General features: G+C 43.4%; 1 protein-coding gene across 1 annotated transcript in view; it reads left to right on the top strand.

Annotated features, from left to right (window-relative positions):
- Positions 1–3,690: 3,690 nt before the first annotated feature.
- FAM117B (family with sequence similarity 117 member B) overlaps positions 3,691–14,294 on the top strand; it is a 30,036-nt gene continuing 19,432 nt past the window's right edge. The window contains exons 1-2 of the mRNA XM_074829413.1: positions 3,691–4,479; positions 11,375–11,526. Of these exons, the coding sequence (XP_074685514.1) occupies positions 3,864–4,479; positions 11,375–11,526 (768 nt within the window). The 5' untranslated portion in view covers positions 3,691–3,863. The remainder of the gene's footprint in view (positions 4,480–11,374; positions 11,527–14,294) is intronic.

The raw sequence follows: 14,294 nt of genomic DNA, 5'->3' as shown, positions 1-14,294 counted from the left end.
GCATTAATTTAATTTTGGAATAAGACATGAACATATTTGAAGCTACTTGGAGCACAGTCATTTTCCATAAGGTTTGCTATTATTGCTGTTATTACTATTATTTTTAACAGTACATTTTTCATATACATTACTATGAGCAGTGAGTGGTTCTACTTAAAAACTTTCAATCCTTAGTACAACAAAACTCCCTAAGTATTAGTTGTTTTAATATCTGTACAGTGGGATTTGGGCCTGTGAACTTAGTTAAACCTCATTGACCCTTGTTTCTCTGCTTTTCATTGTGGGTTACTATTTTGACCACTTCCCTGACTTGTTTACATCCCTATTTTCAGCAGGTTGCAGATTTGTTCATGCCACTATGTGTGTTTTATCATTCTGCCTTTGAGAGCACTCTTGATATGCTTCCAACGTTTGGACTGATTTGTTTGTATCTATCTGCAGCTTTTACTACACACTGTATTTTGAGAAAAGACCAACACCTTGCATGTAAGGGGACGTCTGCAATACCTACATTTAATCTCCCAACAATGACGACAAAGCAGTGCATTTCAGCAGGCCTCTGGTTAGGTGCTGAGTGCCTCCAAGTCGGTGGGAGGTGGGTGTGCTCATCACCTTTCAGCGGTGACACTTCAGCGTGGGATCTGAGCATACCAGTGTCTGCTCACCTCGTGCGGGCCAATGGGTTGATTAAAATACCAGGTAGAGAGGAGCTGAAGACGCAGAGATGGATCCTGTGTATGTGGGATCACGTGTGACTCCAGTGAGTTTGGAGTCACTAAAGTGATTAAGGTCACTAAAAGGCTGTTCAGGTGATACTGGTAGAAGGCTCACAGCCTCTATGATGACAATGAGTTTCATTGCTATTTTTTGGATCACTATTGGCACCATTACATTAGCTGTTATGGCCAGAGTAAGGTTGTCGTGGATGTGAGGAAATCCCAGCCTAAAGGTTCCACGTGAAATCGTATGAAATGTGTTGTTCAAAGTTGGCCTGGACAACATTTGGCAAAGCCTAAAGGCAGTAAGGAGTGTGACAGCTGAAACAAAACCCAGAGCTTGGGAGGTGTGAATTACAAGGAGAGTCTGGGGGGATCTGGATCCAAGTTATTCAGGGCTGGGGTTTTGTATTCGGATTTTTTTGTGTAACTAAAAAAATGTTTCAGAACTATTTTCAAGTAATCCATAATCCTGCTTTAGCTGTTTCCATTATTTCCATAAGGTGTAGGAGTAAGATCCTGTTGTAACACATTTGTTACAGTTTAAACAAATAAATGTATGAAGTACGAGGTGTTTGATTAGGTCTGAGTAACATGACTTTACATGTTGAACTTTCACATCTAATGCATGTAAAGCACTACAACTGCTGATGAGCAGTATACATGAATGCTTTGCTTTATATCCTCATAACAACTGTGTGGAGCGGTGCCATTTTTGCAGTGTGACAATAATGTGGGAAGTACTATAATTGTCACAGATATCTTCTGCATTCAGAGTCGTGACTTGGCCCATAACATGCATCATGCAAATAAATATGAATCAATACCTTTCATTTTTGGCCTCTTCAAAACAGTAGCAGGAATTAGAATGTGTCTGGAATATTTTATGCCTTAAAAATATCTTTATGGCACGCTGCTTCCAAACAACCCCAGTATTTCTGGGGAGGATAAACTGTCCAAGGAATGAAAGCCTGCTGAGCAACTGTACTGGCACTGGCAGCGGGTGCTGTCACAGCAGGAAGAGCTGCAAAGAGGATTGCGTCTTCTGCTCTTGACTGAAAATTGCAGCAAAGAAGTGAAATAAATGCTGCACAGGTTAACCTGCTTTAGGATAACCGTGCGCTGTCCTGGGCTGCCAACAAAGCAGCAGACAGGTTCCATTTATTTCTCCAGACATGCTGGGTTGCTGGTTTTCTACCTGTGGGGCAGTATGAAGCTCAGATACCCTTTTTCAGTATATACATGGAGTCACCAAGGGAATTACGAGATCCCTTCACCTCCAATGCTGGCGGTACGCAGCTCATACCCCACTCTGCCTCTCGGCCATTCCTGGTGAGGAGAGCACTGTCTCCCAGCTATTTCACTAATGAAGTGGGTTACCTGGGATTTTGCTGCTTTGCCACATTGTACCAGCAGTGCTTGTGATAGCTAGAAGAAAAGGGCTGGGAAGTGGCCCTATGTGTGTAATTTATAAGGTGACTTAAGTAAATTGTGCACTTGAAGAAAGAGATATAGTAGGACTGATGGTGATCTGCCAGGCTTCTGGTGCCTTCCCTTGACATAGTCACTTTCAGGAGTAGCCCAAGATAATTCTCAAGACTAGGAACAGCCTCTTGTAGCTGGTTTCGGTTGACCCATCCAGCTATCCTGCAGGCCATACTACTAGTATGTACCGATGAACAAGCATAATGTCCTTCAAAAGAAATTTAATTAATTCAGAATGCAAGAGCTAACTTTGTAACAACCTCATCACCAGAAATGCATCAGTTCTGTTCTCCTTTGCCAGACTGATTTCTCATAAAAAGCTCCTGACTCTGACAAGAGCTTTAACCTTCAAGGGTTTAGGTAGACCAGTGTCCAGACATCCTTAGGAAGGGCCCGTGCACACAGTCTTGCTTTTCAGGTTTGTTAAACTTGTTAGCCGCAAGGATAGAGCTCTTCAAAGGGGAAGCTGGGGCTTTTTGAGTGAAGTAGGCTTCGATCAGACACAGCAGAGAAAGGAGGAGAGAGAAAACCAAGCCCAAGCACAACCAAGCTGAAGCCAAGAGAGAACAGTATGCAATTTGTTGTCACAGCAGTGGTGTCATAGCAATGGTATTCAATTGCAACATGCAACTTGTAGAGCCAATATTGAAAAGAATTTGGGTAGGTTCTGGTAGCCCAGAACAGGCATAAGTAAATAAAGACAGAGAGGATTTATTGATTCCTTCAAGTTTTGAAGGTGCTAAAGAGTGTTTACCTTGCATCTAAATAATCCTAACACATGAACTAAGGCCTGTTTCATGCGTGTATTCTCTTCTCTAATATATAAATCAGGTGAAGAGGATGCCGGCAGTTAAAAGATTGTAGTGAAGATGTAAGTAATCAAATGGAGAAGAGTAAACGCAGCCATTAAGGGAAAAGGGGGTCAAGTCTGCCCGGATATTACCCACGTATCTGGTGCCACCATCGCTAATGCTCAGCTGGTGGCAACGCAGTTGGGTAAAACCGCTGCTGAGCCCTCGTCCTCTCGTGCGGTGCCTTTAGAGCTGATAATAACCGAGCAGCCCCGCTCCTGAGGTGCGGCCCTTGCCTTGGGACGGGCCCGGGGCAGGGGTGAGCGGAGCCGCCGGCCCTGCCGGCTTCCACGTGACCGCGGGCCGCTCGCGCGGGCGCGGCACGGCCGCCGCTCGGCCCCGGGGAAGGAACTGGAGGTCGCCCTCGGCGGCGGGGGAAGGTCCCGGGGCCGCTCGCTCGCCCGCCCCTGCCCGCGGCACGTGCCGGCGCGGGCAGCGCGCGGCCCCGCCGTCAGCCGCGTGTTGCTTTAAGCGCTGCCCCCTCCCCCTCCCCGCGCAGGCTCGGCCACTCCGGAGCGCGCTCCGCAGCCAATGGGCGCGCCGTAGCTGCGCGAGCCGAGCGGCCGCGCGCCCAATGGGAGGGCGCGGGGGGCGGGGCGGGCGGCCGGGGCACTATTGTTGATGAGGCGCACGGAGGTTGCGGCGGCAGCAGCGCGGGTCGCCCCGGGCTGGGGACGGTGGCGGCGAAGAGGGGACGGGGCCGCGGCCGCCTGAGGCGTTGGACTGCCGCGAGGAACTGCCCGCGCCCCGCGCCGCTCCCTTCCTCCCTCGCCACCGACGGTCTCCCGCGAGCCGCGGCTCCCGGCGGACAATGTCCCACCAGCGTGTGAGGCGCAACGGCTCCCCGACCCCGGGCACCTCCCTGGGGGGAGGCGGCGCGGCGGCGGCGGGTGGCGGAGCGGGAGCGAGCAGCCGCCTCCAGCCCATGCGGGCCACGGTGCCCTTCCAGCTCAAGCAGCAGCAGCAGCAGCAGCAACATGGCAGCCCCACGAGGAGCGGCGGCGGCGGCGCCAGCGCCCCGGGCGGGGGTCTCCCACGCGCGGCGCCCGCCTCGCGCAGCATCAGCCCCACGCGCGCGGCGCCCACCGGCGGCGGCAACGGCGGGCGCGGCGGCCCCGCCATGGCCACGCAGACGCCGGGGGGAGGGGGAAGCAGCGCCGCCGCCTCAGCGGCCGCCGCCTCCTCGCGGGGTAGCCCCACGCGTGCCGGCGGGGCGCGGGGGAGCCCCCCGCGGCCCCATCACCTGCCGCCGCCGCCTCCTCCCCCGCCGCCGCCGGGCTGCGGGCCCTCACCGTGCTCTTCTCCGGTGCCTCCGCTGCCGGAGGGCAGCGCTGCAGTGGCGGGCAGGGTCCGGCACCGGCGGCACTCGCCGGAGCAAGGCAGGAGCTCCCCGGAGAGGAAGAGCCCCAGCTCCCCCGTCTGCAGAGGTGAGCGCTGCCGTCGGCCCGCCCGCGCCGCGCACCTGCCGCCGTTGCGGGGGGGGGGGGGGGGGAGGCGGTGCGCCCGCTCGGCCGTTACCTGACGGAGGGGAATGGCGGGGGACGCGGGACAGCGGTGGCCGGGCCCAGCGGCAAAGGGCGCTTCCCGGGCGACTGGGCGAGGCGGCTCGGCGTGGCCGAGTTTCACCGGCGCGTCTCGGGGGGCGGGCGGGCAGGGCTCGGCCGTGCCCCTGCCCGGCGGTGTGTGCCTCCGAGCGCGCCGCGCTGCCGCGGGGGGAGGCAGGGGCCGGGGCTGCGCCCGGGCTTGTGCCCGCACTGAGCCTCCTCGGGCTGGCGGCAGCGGGTGTGCGGTGAAGGGCTTGTTGCTTTTGTTGCTGCTCTGGTGCTTCCTGGCTTTTCGAAGAGGGACAGAGAAAGCCGGGCGTGCCGTGTGGGGAATTGTAGCCGCTCCTGTAGCACTTCCGCAAAGACTGCCAAAGGTTCCCAGATGAGGGAGAGGCAGTGGTGTAGGGTATGTGCCCTACTTGAGATACTTCGGTACAAGCGGAAGGTGAATTTGGGGTCTGGGGGCTGTTGTGAAGCCGTGTCTGCGTCTCGTGCCAGATGGTGTGTGCTTTTGATCCAAACAGTGACCGCAAGTTTGCGATTAGAAAACTAGCTAGCACTGTAGGCATTGCACGTAGATGTAAGAAAGCAGTATTCAGTAGCTCCCTTAGTAGTTACTTTCAACATGAACCCTGCAGAAGGACGTGTGAACTTAAGAGTGATGACAAGCTTGCACTACAGCGAAGGTAGAAGATAGTGTGGGAATGGCATACATTCAGTAGCAAACTGCTTTTTAATGTTTTTGAATAATTAAAGCATACTGGGAATGCTGAAATGTAAGCGATATGTGGCATCTGGTTGAGGATAACAGAGGCTTACATATTAGGTCCTTTTTCTTCTTAAGATAAAAATTTACCCGAAAATGCATGAGTGAGGCTTTTTGGTAATGTCCTCAAGTCTGGAAAGATCTGTGACTTTTGAAATACCAGAGTTCACAGTTACTCTTTTTCATTAAATTGCGCATGGTAATCTACACAATAAAGTTGACTAATACACAGAAGTATATATGCAGAAATCTAGGACCAATGCAATTCCTTTAATGCTCCTAACATTGCTCCCTCTTTCTAAAATGATGATTATAACCAGACTACAGTATTGGGTTTATTTCTTTTTTTTTTTTCTATCCTGGCTCTTGAGAAATGATGCTGCCAGATTAGACAGTCATAACCAATTGGTACAAGTACTTAAGCTAATGTCTGTGTGACTTAATTTTTCTTTTTCTTTTTAATCAGACATATCACTTGAAGATTACCATTTGCTTGCAGTGTAAGAGAGCAGTGCCACAAAGGCATGTAGGTTCTGAAACAGATTTTTTGCCTTTCAGATAAGAGTAATTTAGGCTTTTCTAAAGGTTTTCTGAGGTTTTGGATTGAGGAATGTGTGTATTCTTCATTTGAGATTTTTGTTAATCGGTAATCTGAAAGGCCTTATACACATCACAAAATCCTATCTTCTTCCTGTGAACTTATAGAAACTCTTGCCCAAGACACAATATCCCAGCCTGGAGAATGTGGAACAGCATGACTAACCTTGAGATCCAGGTTCAAAAGTGGTTTGTAAAGGCGTGCATCAGACCACTTAGGGTGGAAAAGTTGCAACGTCTTCAGATCATTGCGTAGAAGCCTGTTGGCCATGCTAACATCTTTACTAGGTCTTAAGAATTAGCATATAGAAAGAAATAAGTCATTTGATTGCTCTACTGTGTTAAGATAACTCCTAGCTTTTTACAAGACGTGTGAGAACAGAAGAGTAGTGTCCATTTAATTGCCTGCATGTGTTTAAATTTCAGATCTTTCTGCTATTCAGTTTTCATCTTTTACTTTCCCTCCTTGCAGTCTCTAGCGCTTATTTCACAGACTTCATCTTCTATTTGCACATTAATGTGCTCTGTCCTTCCCATCACTGTTGTGGCCTTATTTCTATGCTGCGAGGTCTGCCCTGTAATCTTCAGTTTTGATTCAGTTTTCACATATGCACCTCTACCTGTGTGCAAACCACCCCTGTTAGAGAAAGTTCTTTTCACCTACTAGTAGACTTGCAAAATGAGATAGATGTGTATGCTCTACCTTTATTATTTCTTTCTTGGTTTATCTACTGAGTAAAGATCAAATGTGATCTTGTTATTTGTGTTCTTACATAAAACACATCTTCTCAGAAGTGTTCAACTCCAAAAATATTATAATGCACCAGGCTGTGTAAACATGAAGGCCAAGACCAGAGCCATAGCAGTTGTTTACTGACCCTTTCAGATGCCTTGAGGTTGTGAGAGTTTTCTTTATTGGATGCTGAACTTTGTGGTTTATTCCAGTTGACTGTATTGGACATTTAAACTCACTCTGAAAATTAGGGAGAAAAATCGGTTAGTCTTATCTGGAACTACATAGACCTTTAGTTGTTTAGAATGCTATGTGGAAGATTAAAGCCTACTTCTGTGAAAGGAAATGATGAAAATTGTTGTAGGAGTATATTGGAAAGTTTAAAGAGTTCAGATGTGAACCCCTCCTTGGGGTAGGGAGAAGGAATGGAACTCCATGGCACTCAAATTTCACTGTAAAATTTATTTATTTTAAGAATTTGGTGAGTGACACAGTAATAGCTGCAGACCTGTCAACATCAATTACCAAGGTTTTGTAGTAGTTATGAAAGATACTACTGTAGGAGAGTACAGAAGGCTTTGTGTACCATTACATGCCTGCTTTGCTTACCTAAGCTGTTTAACAAATGGTAGGTGTAAAGAATCATCTTTGCAGCATCATACTTCAGTTTTTTTTGTGGCTAACACTTCAGGGGAATTTATTTGGATTCAAAATGTTTTCATTCATTAGAATTAAGTAACTTGAACATCTTGAGCTTTCTGAGGTTTGATTTTGTAGAACAACGTTAATTCAGTCATTCTTTTACTGAGGGATCATTTTGAATTACTAGAAGCAAGAGTGAGAGTAGTTTTTGCATATATGAGAAGATAATAGCCAAGATTGTCTTCCAGAGGGCATATCCACAGTTGTGCTGTGTGCCTGTTCTCAATACTGTCTGAGCCAGTTGAATACTTTCAACAAAACATTAAAAAGTAGGTGAAGCCCCTGAGATCAGTTGTGTTTGAGTTTTTGGGAAAAGACAGCTATGCATGGGAGAGATCCCATGAATATCCTTTCTGAGGAAAAGGCTGCCCAGAACAGAACAAAAAGGTCAGCTGTATGCCTAGATGCCAGAAAAGCTAGTTACGTTTCACTCTTTCTTGCTTTTTTTGGATATCCTACCTGTATAAAAAGCTTCAGTTAGAACTCTGTCAGGGAACTTTGTGAGGTTGATGGTGTCCTGTGCTTTTCCAGCGACTCTTTCTGCTGCTTGCTAGTCTTGTTTAGTTTTCTCATGGTGTCTGTTAGAAGATCTTTCTTTGGACTTCTTATTTTCCTTTCTCAAAACTTTGATTTCAAATACGTAGAAGGATATCAATAGGACTGTAAGATCAATCTTCAAGTTACACTTCAGCAGTAATCTTTATTTTGCAGTTCTAACAACAGTTCTAAAATTTTCCTGAAAAATTGAAAGATGAGTTTTCAGAGTGTTTTGTCTTTTAGGACTTTCTTATGTGTTAGAACTTCCCCCCCTTCCCCCCCCCCCTTTCCCCCCCCCCCCCCCCTTCCTTTCTTTTATATATAGCAATTTTCTCCCTTTAGGTATTCAATTCAACAGCGTGTGTCCTCACACTGTCATTTCCTTTTTCAGTTGTAATTGTAGTTGTATGTTAAGACCACTCCCAAATCAGTGCTCTCTTTCCTACCTTTCCGTTAGTTATTGGTAAACGTTTGTTCAGTTTTGCTCTTCAGACACATTTTTAGACTGCCTTAGCTTAAATTGCCTTTGGAGGTGCCTGATTTCACGATTGCAATAGATGTGTGTGATACCAGTTTACCTGTAGCAGCTTTAGTCAGTCAGTTGTACTGCAGTGACTCGTGAAGACATGGTAACTTGCTTGTTATTTTCTCACATTATGGACTTTGTTGTTTCATATTGTGTATGTTCTGTTTATGCTTTGTTCTATTATTTTACTTTGCTTGAAGCCAGATTGCAGAAAGACTTTGTTTCTAAATAGATTTAGAGTAGTGACGGATGGATAGGAGGGTTGATATTTATCACAAATATTGGTTTAAAGAGATAATCAGGCCAATTAAAACAGATCTAATATTTAAGAAGCGTCTATTTGATGAAATAGCTCCATTGTTTTTCATCAGCCACAGCTGTTGCAACTGTTATCTCTGTGGAGGCAGATCTCTTGTTATGTAGGTCACATCAAGGGAAAATAGCAGCTGAACACTTGCTTCAAGTATTGTAGAGGAAAGTGCAATGACAACATTGTATATGTTCCCATTGAAATGTTTCAAAATAGCAAGAGGAGTTGTGTAGTAGACTTTGGCAATTTGTATTAAGATATGTTGTGAAGGTGGAAAAGTAAGTAAAACATACCCAAACATCTAAATAAAAGTAATTTGAAAACAGAGGTCCTTGAAGGAAGTTTTAAATTGGAGGTAAAGAGAGTATTTATAGGCTTTGTGCTCAAGCTTCCTTTGAACTTAAATAGTAAACAGGCTCTTCAGTTTCCATTCTGTGTGCCCAGCAAAATAATCTTTCCACTTTTTTTTTGTGGGGAAGGAGAGAGGGTAACAATTTCTGCTGCTTGAGTTTTGAAGCTGTCTGCTGCAGTGGCTTTGCAGATGATGTGACTGACTACATATACTTCCTGATTCTTAATTTTTTTTTTCCACATCCTTTCTGTTTCATGACGGTAAAAAGAGAGAAGCTTCTTGAAGAGGAAGAATAATAATTCAGAAGAAAAATAGGGAGAGTGTGGCAGCTATTTCTGAGACAAATAACATATTTGATATAACTTTGGCAGCAAGTGTAATTTTTAAGGAATGACACCTTGTATTAGCATGCCACATTCACCTATGGTACAGATAAAAGGAATCGTTTTGGAATCTTCTGATACAAACACACCCTTCAGTGTGCTGTATGGTGGTAGTAGTAGTCAGAGAATTTCTTTGATACAGGGGTCTAAAGCACATGGTAACTCCAAAATCGAGCTCTGTGCCACTTCCTGAGAGCAGATCTGCTGTGAGCTCAGTAGTAAGATTTAACATCGTTGGCACTAGTAGAAACAGTAAACCAGATGAGGTTTCTGGACCGCGTTAAGTGAATGTGGCTGATTATAGTGCTGATAACTATTTCCTTACAGATGAAGTGAAATATTTTTCACGCTTTTAATGTGTACACTTACAATGCAAAATTTGTATGAGGATATTTAGTATAGAATGTCACTAGACTTACATTTGGAAGACTGGTGTTCTATGAGACAAAGATGATGTCCACACCAATGAAATCTATACCTGACAGGTTTTATTAATATTTATGTATCTTTACTAGGTTGAAACTGCTTAGAAATTGAATTCTGGACTTCTGATGGCAGTGTTTTTATTTTCTGACTAGGAGTCAGGCACTAGTTCTTTTGCCCATAAATGAGTTTATGTAGAATACAAATTGCTACATTAAGTATACTTTTAGTGTAGGATTCATCCTAAGGCACAGTCAGGAAGGACGTATGACTGAGTTTTTCCAGCGCCCTTGTAAAGCTTCCATCTGATCTCTGTATCTTGTTTGCTGTTTTCTAGCCATTTGTTTTAGGCCTGTGTATTCATTATAGGTAAGATTAATACACAATTTTTTCAGGTATAATTATGTGGGGAGTAGCTGAATTGATAGCAATCTTGTATCATTGTGATATCTGGATTTGAATTTTACATCCAGAAAAGCTAGTAACACATAATATCTGAGCATGTATTTATATCTAAACCCTGGGTCTTTCCTGCTTGCTCGTCTCATTAATTTGACAAACCTCAAGTATTATTTTGAGGAGCGTTTCTTCCCAGTGTTTACGCTTATTAGCTTGTGGCGTAGTCTTTTACTGCCACTTAAAGATATCATTGACAGATGGGATAGATGCGAATTTTTGTTTTTAACCGTATTGTTTTTTCTCATGTTACTTCCTGTGCTTGTTATATTTAACTTTTTTTCAGTAAGGGTTCTGGTTCAGTATCTAAATTGTTCTGAAAAGTGGTATCAGTGTAAACACTAAAAATGAGGTGTTGCAGAAGGCATAGTGTCAGGCAAATATGAATGTAGTCACTAAGTAGCATGTAAAGGGAGGCAATGTCTTGATTATCTTGTAAAGTGTAAATCATTACCTTATCAAAGTTGACTTCTGGATCTAAGGGTTAGACATAACTCTATGAATCTGCCATATATTGTATACTGGGTAGTTAATAAAACATGTCAGTTTATAGTGTCCCTTGCATTAAAGTAGGTGAAGGGTAAAGGGCTAGTGGGGTGAACTCTAAACTTGGCATTAAATTGAAAAAGTTCAGCACAGATTTTCTTTGTTAGCCTTTATGTATGATAGCCCTTATGTAGCTATCTTTATTTCTTCCAAGCCTTCATCATTTAAGAATCCAATGCCTGTTGCACATTTGAGGGAATAAATGGTGGTATGTGAGTATCAATGGAACATTTGTGACATAAGGATGTTTTTAAGGAAACCATAAAAACACATTTCATTGCTTATTAAAACTGAATAGAGACTGAAAAAGCAAACTTAATTCCTGTACTAAAAGTATCTTATTGTATACTTATCAAATAGGAACTGCTATGTTATTATGATTTCTTGTAGGCAATTAAAATAATTAAGCTATCTGCCTTGCTTTCTAATCAAGTGTTCTTATTCCAGCTGACAAATCCAGACCACCTTCATCAAGCCCTTCCAGCATTATTCGCCGGACTTCCTCATTGGATACACTTGCTGCTCCATACCTTGCTGGACAGTGGCCTCGTGATAATCACGGACAAGCTGCTCCATGTATGAGAGACAAAGCCACACAGGTAGGATGGATTTTTGTCTTTGATGTATTTAAATGTGAAGGCAGGATTTAAATGCAAGAAGCCTTTCCCTTGAAAACATTCACTTTAGATTTCTTGCTTGCAAGTTCCTATTCACTTTCAAATTGCAGGAATCCTACCGTTGCTGTTATGTATGTGAATTATTTGCATTCTTCACTAAGAAGAAGCTGTGAACTATAATATCTGTTAAGAGTTTTATTTTGTTCTTGCCTCAGAAAAACACTAGTGTATTGCACATCTGTTGTCTCATTGTTCTTACAGTGTGCGGTGCACTAGATAGCACTGGTGTAACGTACTATTTCGTTTAAATTTATACAAGAGAATTTAGGGACTCCGTATATGTGTGTCTGTCTTAAAACTGAATAAAAAAGCTTCTGTAGTGCCTGTATAGAAGTTATTGTAGCCTTTCCTGTGATAGGCTGTTCATCCTCTATTTGTAAAAGGAAGGCGTTTAATGTTCATCTGAGATCTATGCATGAAGTATAGACAATTTAGCTCAGCTGGGAAGTGTTAAAAAAGTACATGATTTGCCAGTAAACTTCTACACCTTGGTAAAATTTCACAAGCTTTTAATGGTTCAGTCCTATGCCACCTGTAAAGACAGAACCAACAAGCAATTCAATGAAATCCACGTTACAAGAGTTATATGCTTATCATGACAGTTGTTTTATTACTCCCCTTACAGGGAGCTGTTGTTACATGGTATCCAACTGTATGCAGAAGTGATTCAAGATGGATTTTTCCATAAAATATCCCAATGTTTAATTTCTCCTTCTGTGGGTGTAGTCTGGCAGTGGATTTTGCTAACTTGTAGAGTGAAAGAAAAGCCAAGCATATCAGATTTTAAATCCCTATTTCTAGGCCATGGTTTCAACACCAGGTCTCCACCAATTCCAAAGAACATAACAGAAAATGCAGTTGGAAGAGAAACCAACAGCATGTGGCTCATGCTTGAGTTTGAGCCTGCCTTAGGTTTGGTAACAATAACAGAAATGTGGCCATGTCCGTTTCAGTGTACTGTCTACTCAAATGTGTAGGATGTTGAGCAGATGATGACTGCAGCATTGGTTGTTACTGTATGGCCTTCTCAAGATCCACAACAATTTGCAGAAAGAACCACAATTCAAAGAGCAGATCAGTAGAAAAGTAAGGTGTTAGGGGAATATGCCCATGTGGATAAAGTGGAAATAGAAACTGGTGAAGAAAGGAGAGCTGAGGAACAAGTTTTCTATGCAGGCAAATGAATTGGAAAAATGCGTAGAAGATGGGGTGAAAAGGGTAAACAAATCATAGTAAGAGAAGAGGATGAATGAGGGTGTATGATATACAAGGAATTACTGTTCGTGTTTAGCTATTACAAGGCGTCAGTAAAGGGCAGAACTAAACCAGTGTGGGTGCCTTAGCTATTTGATTTCTTAGGATAATACTTTTTTCAAAACAGTTATATTTCTATACTACTGCCAAAGTACTTGCTATATTCAGTTGACCTCTTTCAGTTTAGCTGCAGTTTAATGAGTCATGGTTGGGCTTTTATAATCTGTGTATTTTGCAGCTAGATATCATCCTTTTTGGTTTACATTTTTCTTTTGTCTTTTTCAATTCTGACACATCTAGGTGCTATGGTAATGGGACTTTCATATATAAGGGGAAATGTATTTGCAAAGATTAATGGGAAGACTGTAAAGGGCATTGGATATTTCTGCAGAATTAGTATATTTTGTGGTGATTGATGCTAGTATACTGCTGAGGGAAATAGAATGATCTGTTTGCACTTCCTAATTTAAAATTTATCAAACCAGTAGAAATCTTTGGGATACAGACATACATCTGTACCTCCAGCGCTTGTGTTGATACAACACTGATGAGACGGTGTTGCTTTTAATCTTTCTGGTGTGCTTGAGAGCAACCGTTTGAGCTAGGGACAAGTTTAAATACAATAGTTAGTTTCCCAAGATAGTATAGGCTCTTCATTTGTGTTGTTTAACGTTTCTGTAGATGTGCTGTAGATGTTCACTTACAAGATATTCTGGCTCTAGCGTGTAATTTCAGATTTCACAAAGTCTGATGTGAAATGGGTGCATTCAGATTTCAAAAGTTTACGGAGCAGGAATTGAATTTATTAAGATATAAAAGATTTTCAAGTTGAGTAAGCAGTGTATCTTGATTCTGTGGTTTATGGCATGAGGGCATAGAGTTATGTAGGAAGCAGACTGGGCAGAGACAGCAATTAGTGACACACTTTGGCTTGCAGGCCTTTACAGAGATGCCCATAGGTCATAGCTGAGAGCAGTATAAGATATCCCAGGTCACACAGAGATTCTCTGTATATCAGACTCATGCTTCAACTGATTATTTTGATGAAACCTGTCTATAAAACCAGACTGAATTGTGTACATGTGGAATGTTTGTTGGATGATAAGTGTGTTATTGAGCATCCTAGGGTCTGGCTAGAATTCATACATGCAGATATTGCTTTAAGTGCTTCTAAAACAGGTGTTTGTAATCTTGTGTCTCTTCTCCCTTGAATCAAACTGTTTTGGCTTTGCCTGTGACCATTTGAAGTACAGCTATGTCAAAGTACAAGTTAAAATGAGACAATTGCTTTGTATTTTTTAATTCTTAAAGAATAATTCATTTCACTGCAGAATTTTTGCCTCTAAGACTTCCAAGTGTTTTACTACCTTTGAGAAATTCAGCCTTAAACTCATTTCTTTCTGTAATTCTAGAACAGGCAGAAGGATGTTGTGAAT

The sequence above is a fragment of the Strix aluco genome, chromosome 6 (assembly GCF_031877795.1).
Source record: "Strix aluco isolate bStrAlu1 chromosome 6, bStrAlu1.hap1, whole genome shotgun sequence".
Lineage (NCBI taxonomy): Eukaryota > Metazoa > Chordata > Aves > Strigiformes > Strigidae > Strix > Strix aluco.
The sequence above is the reverse complement of the archived record's forward strand: the minus strand, read 5'-3'. Positions and strand labels throughout refer to the sequence as shown.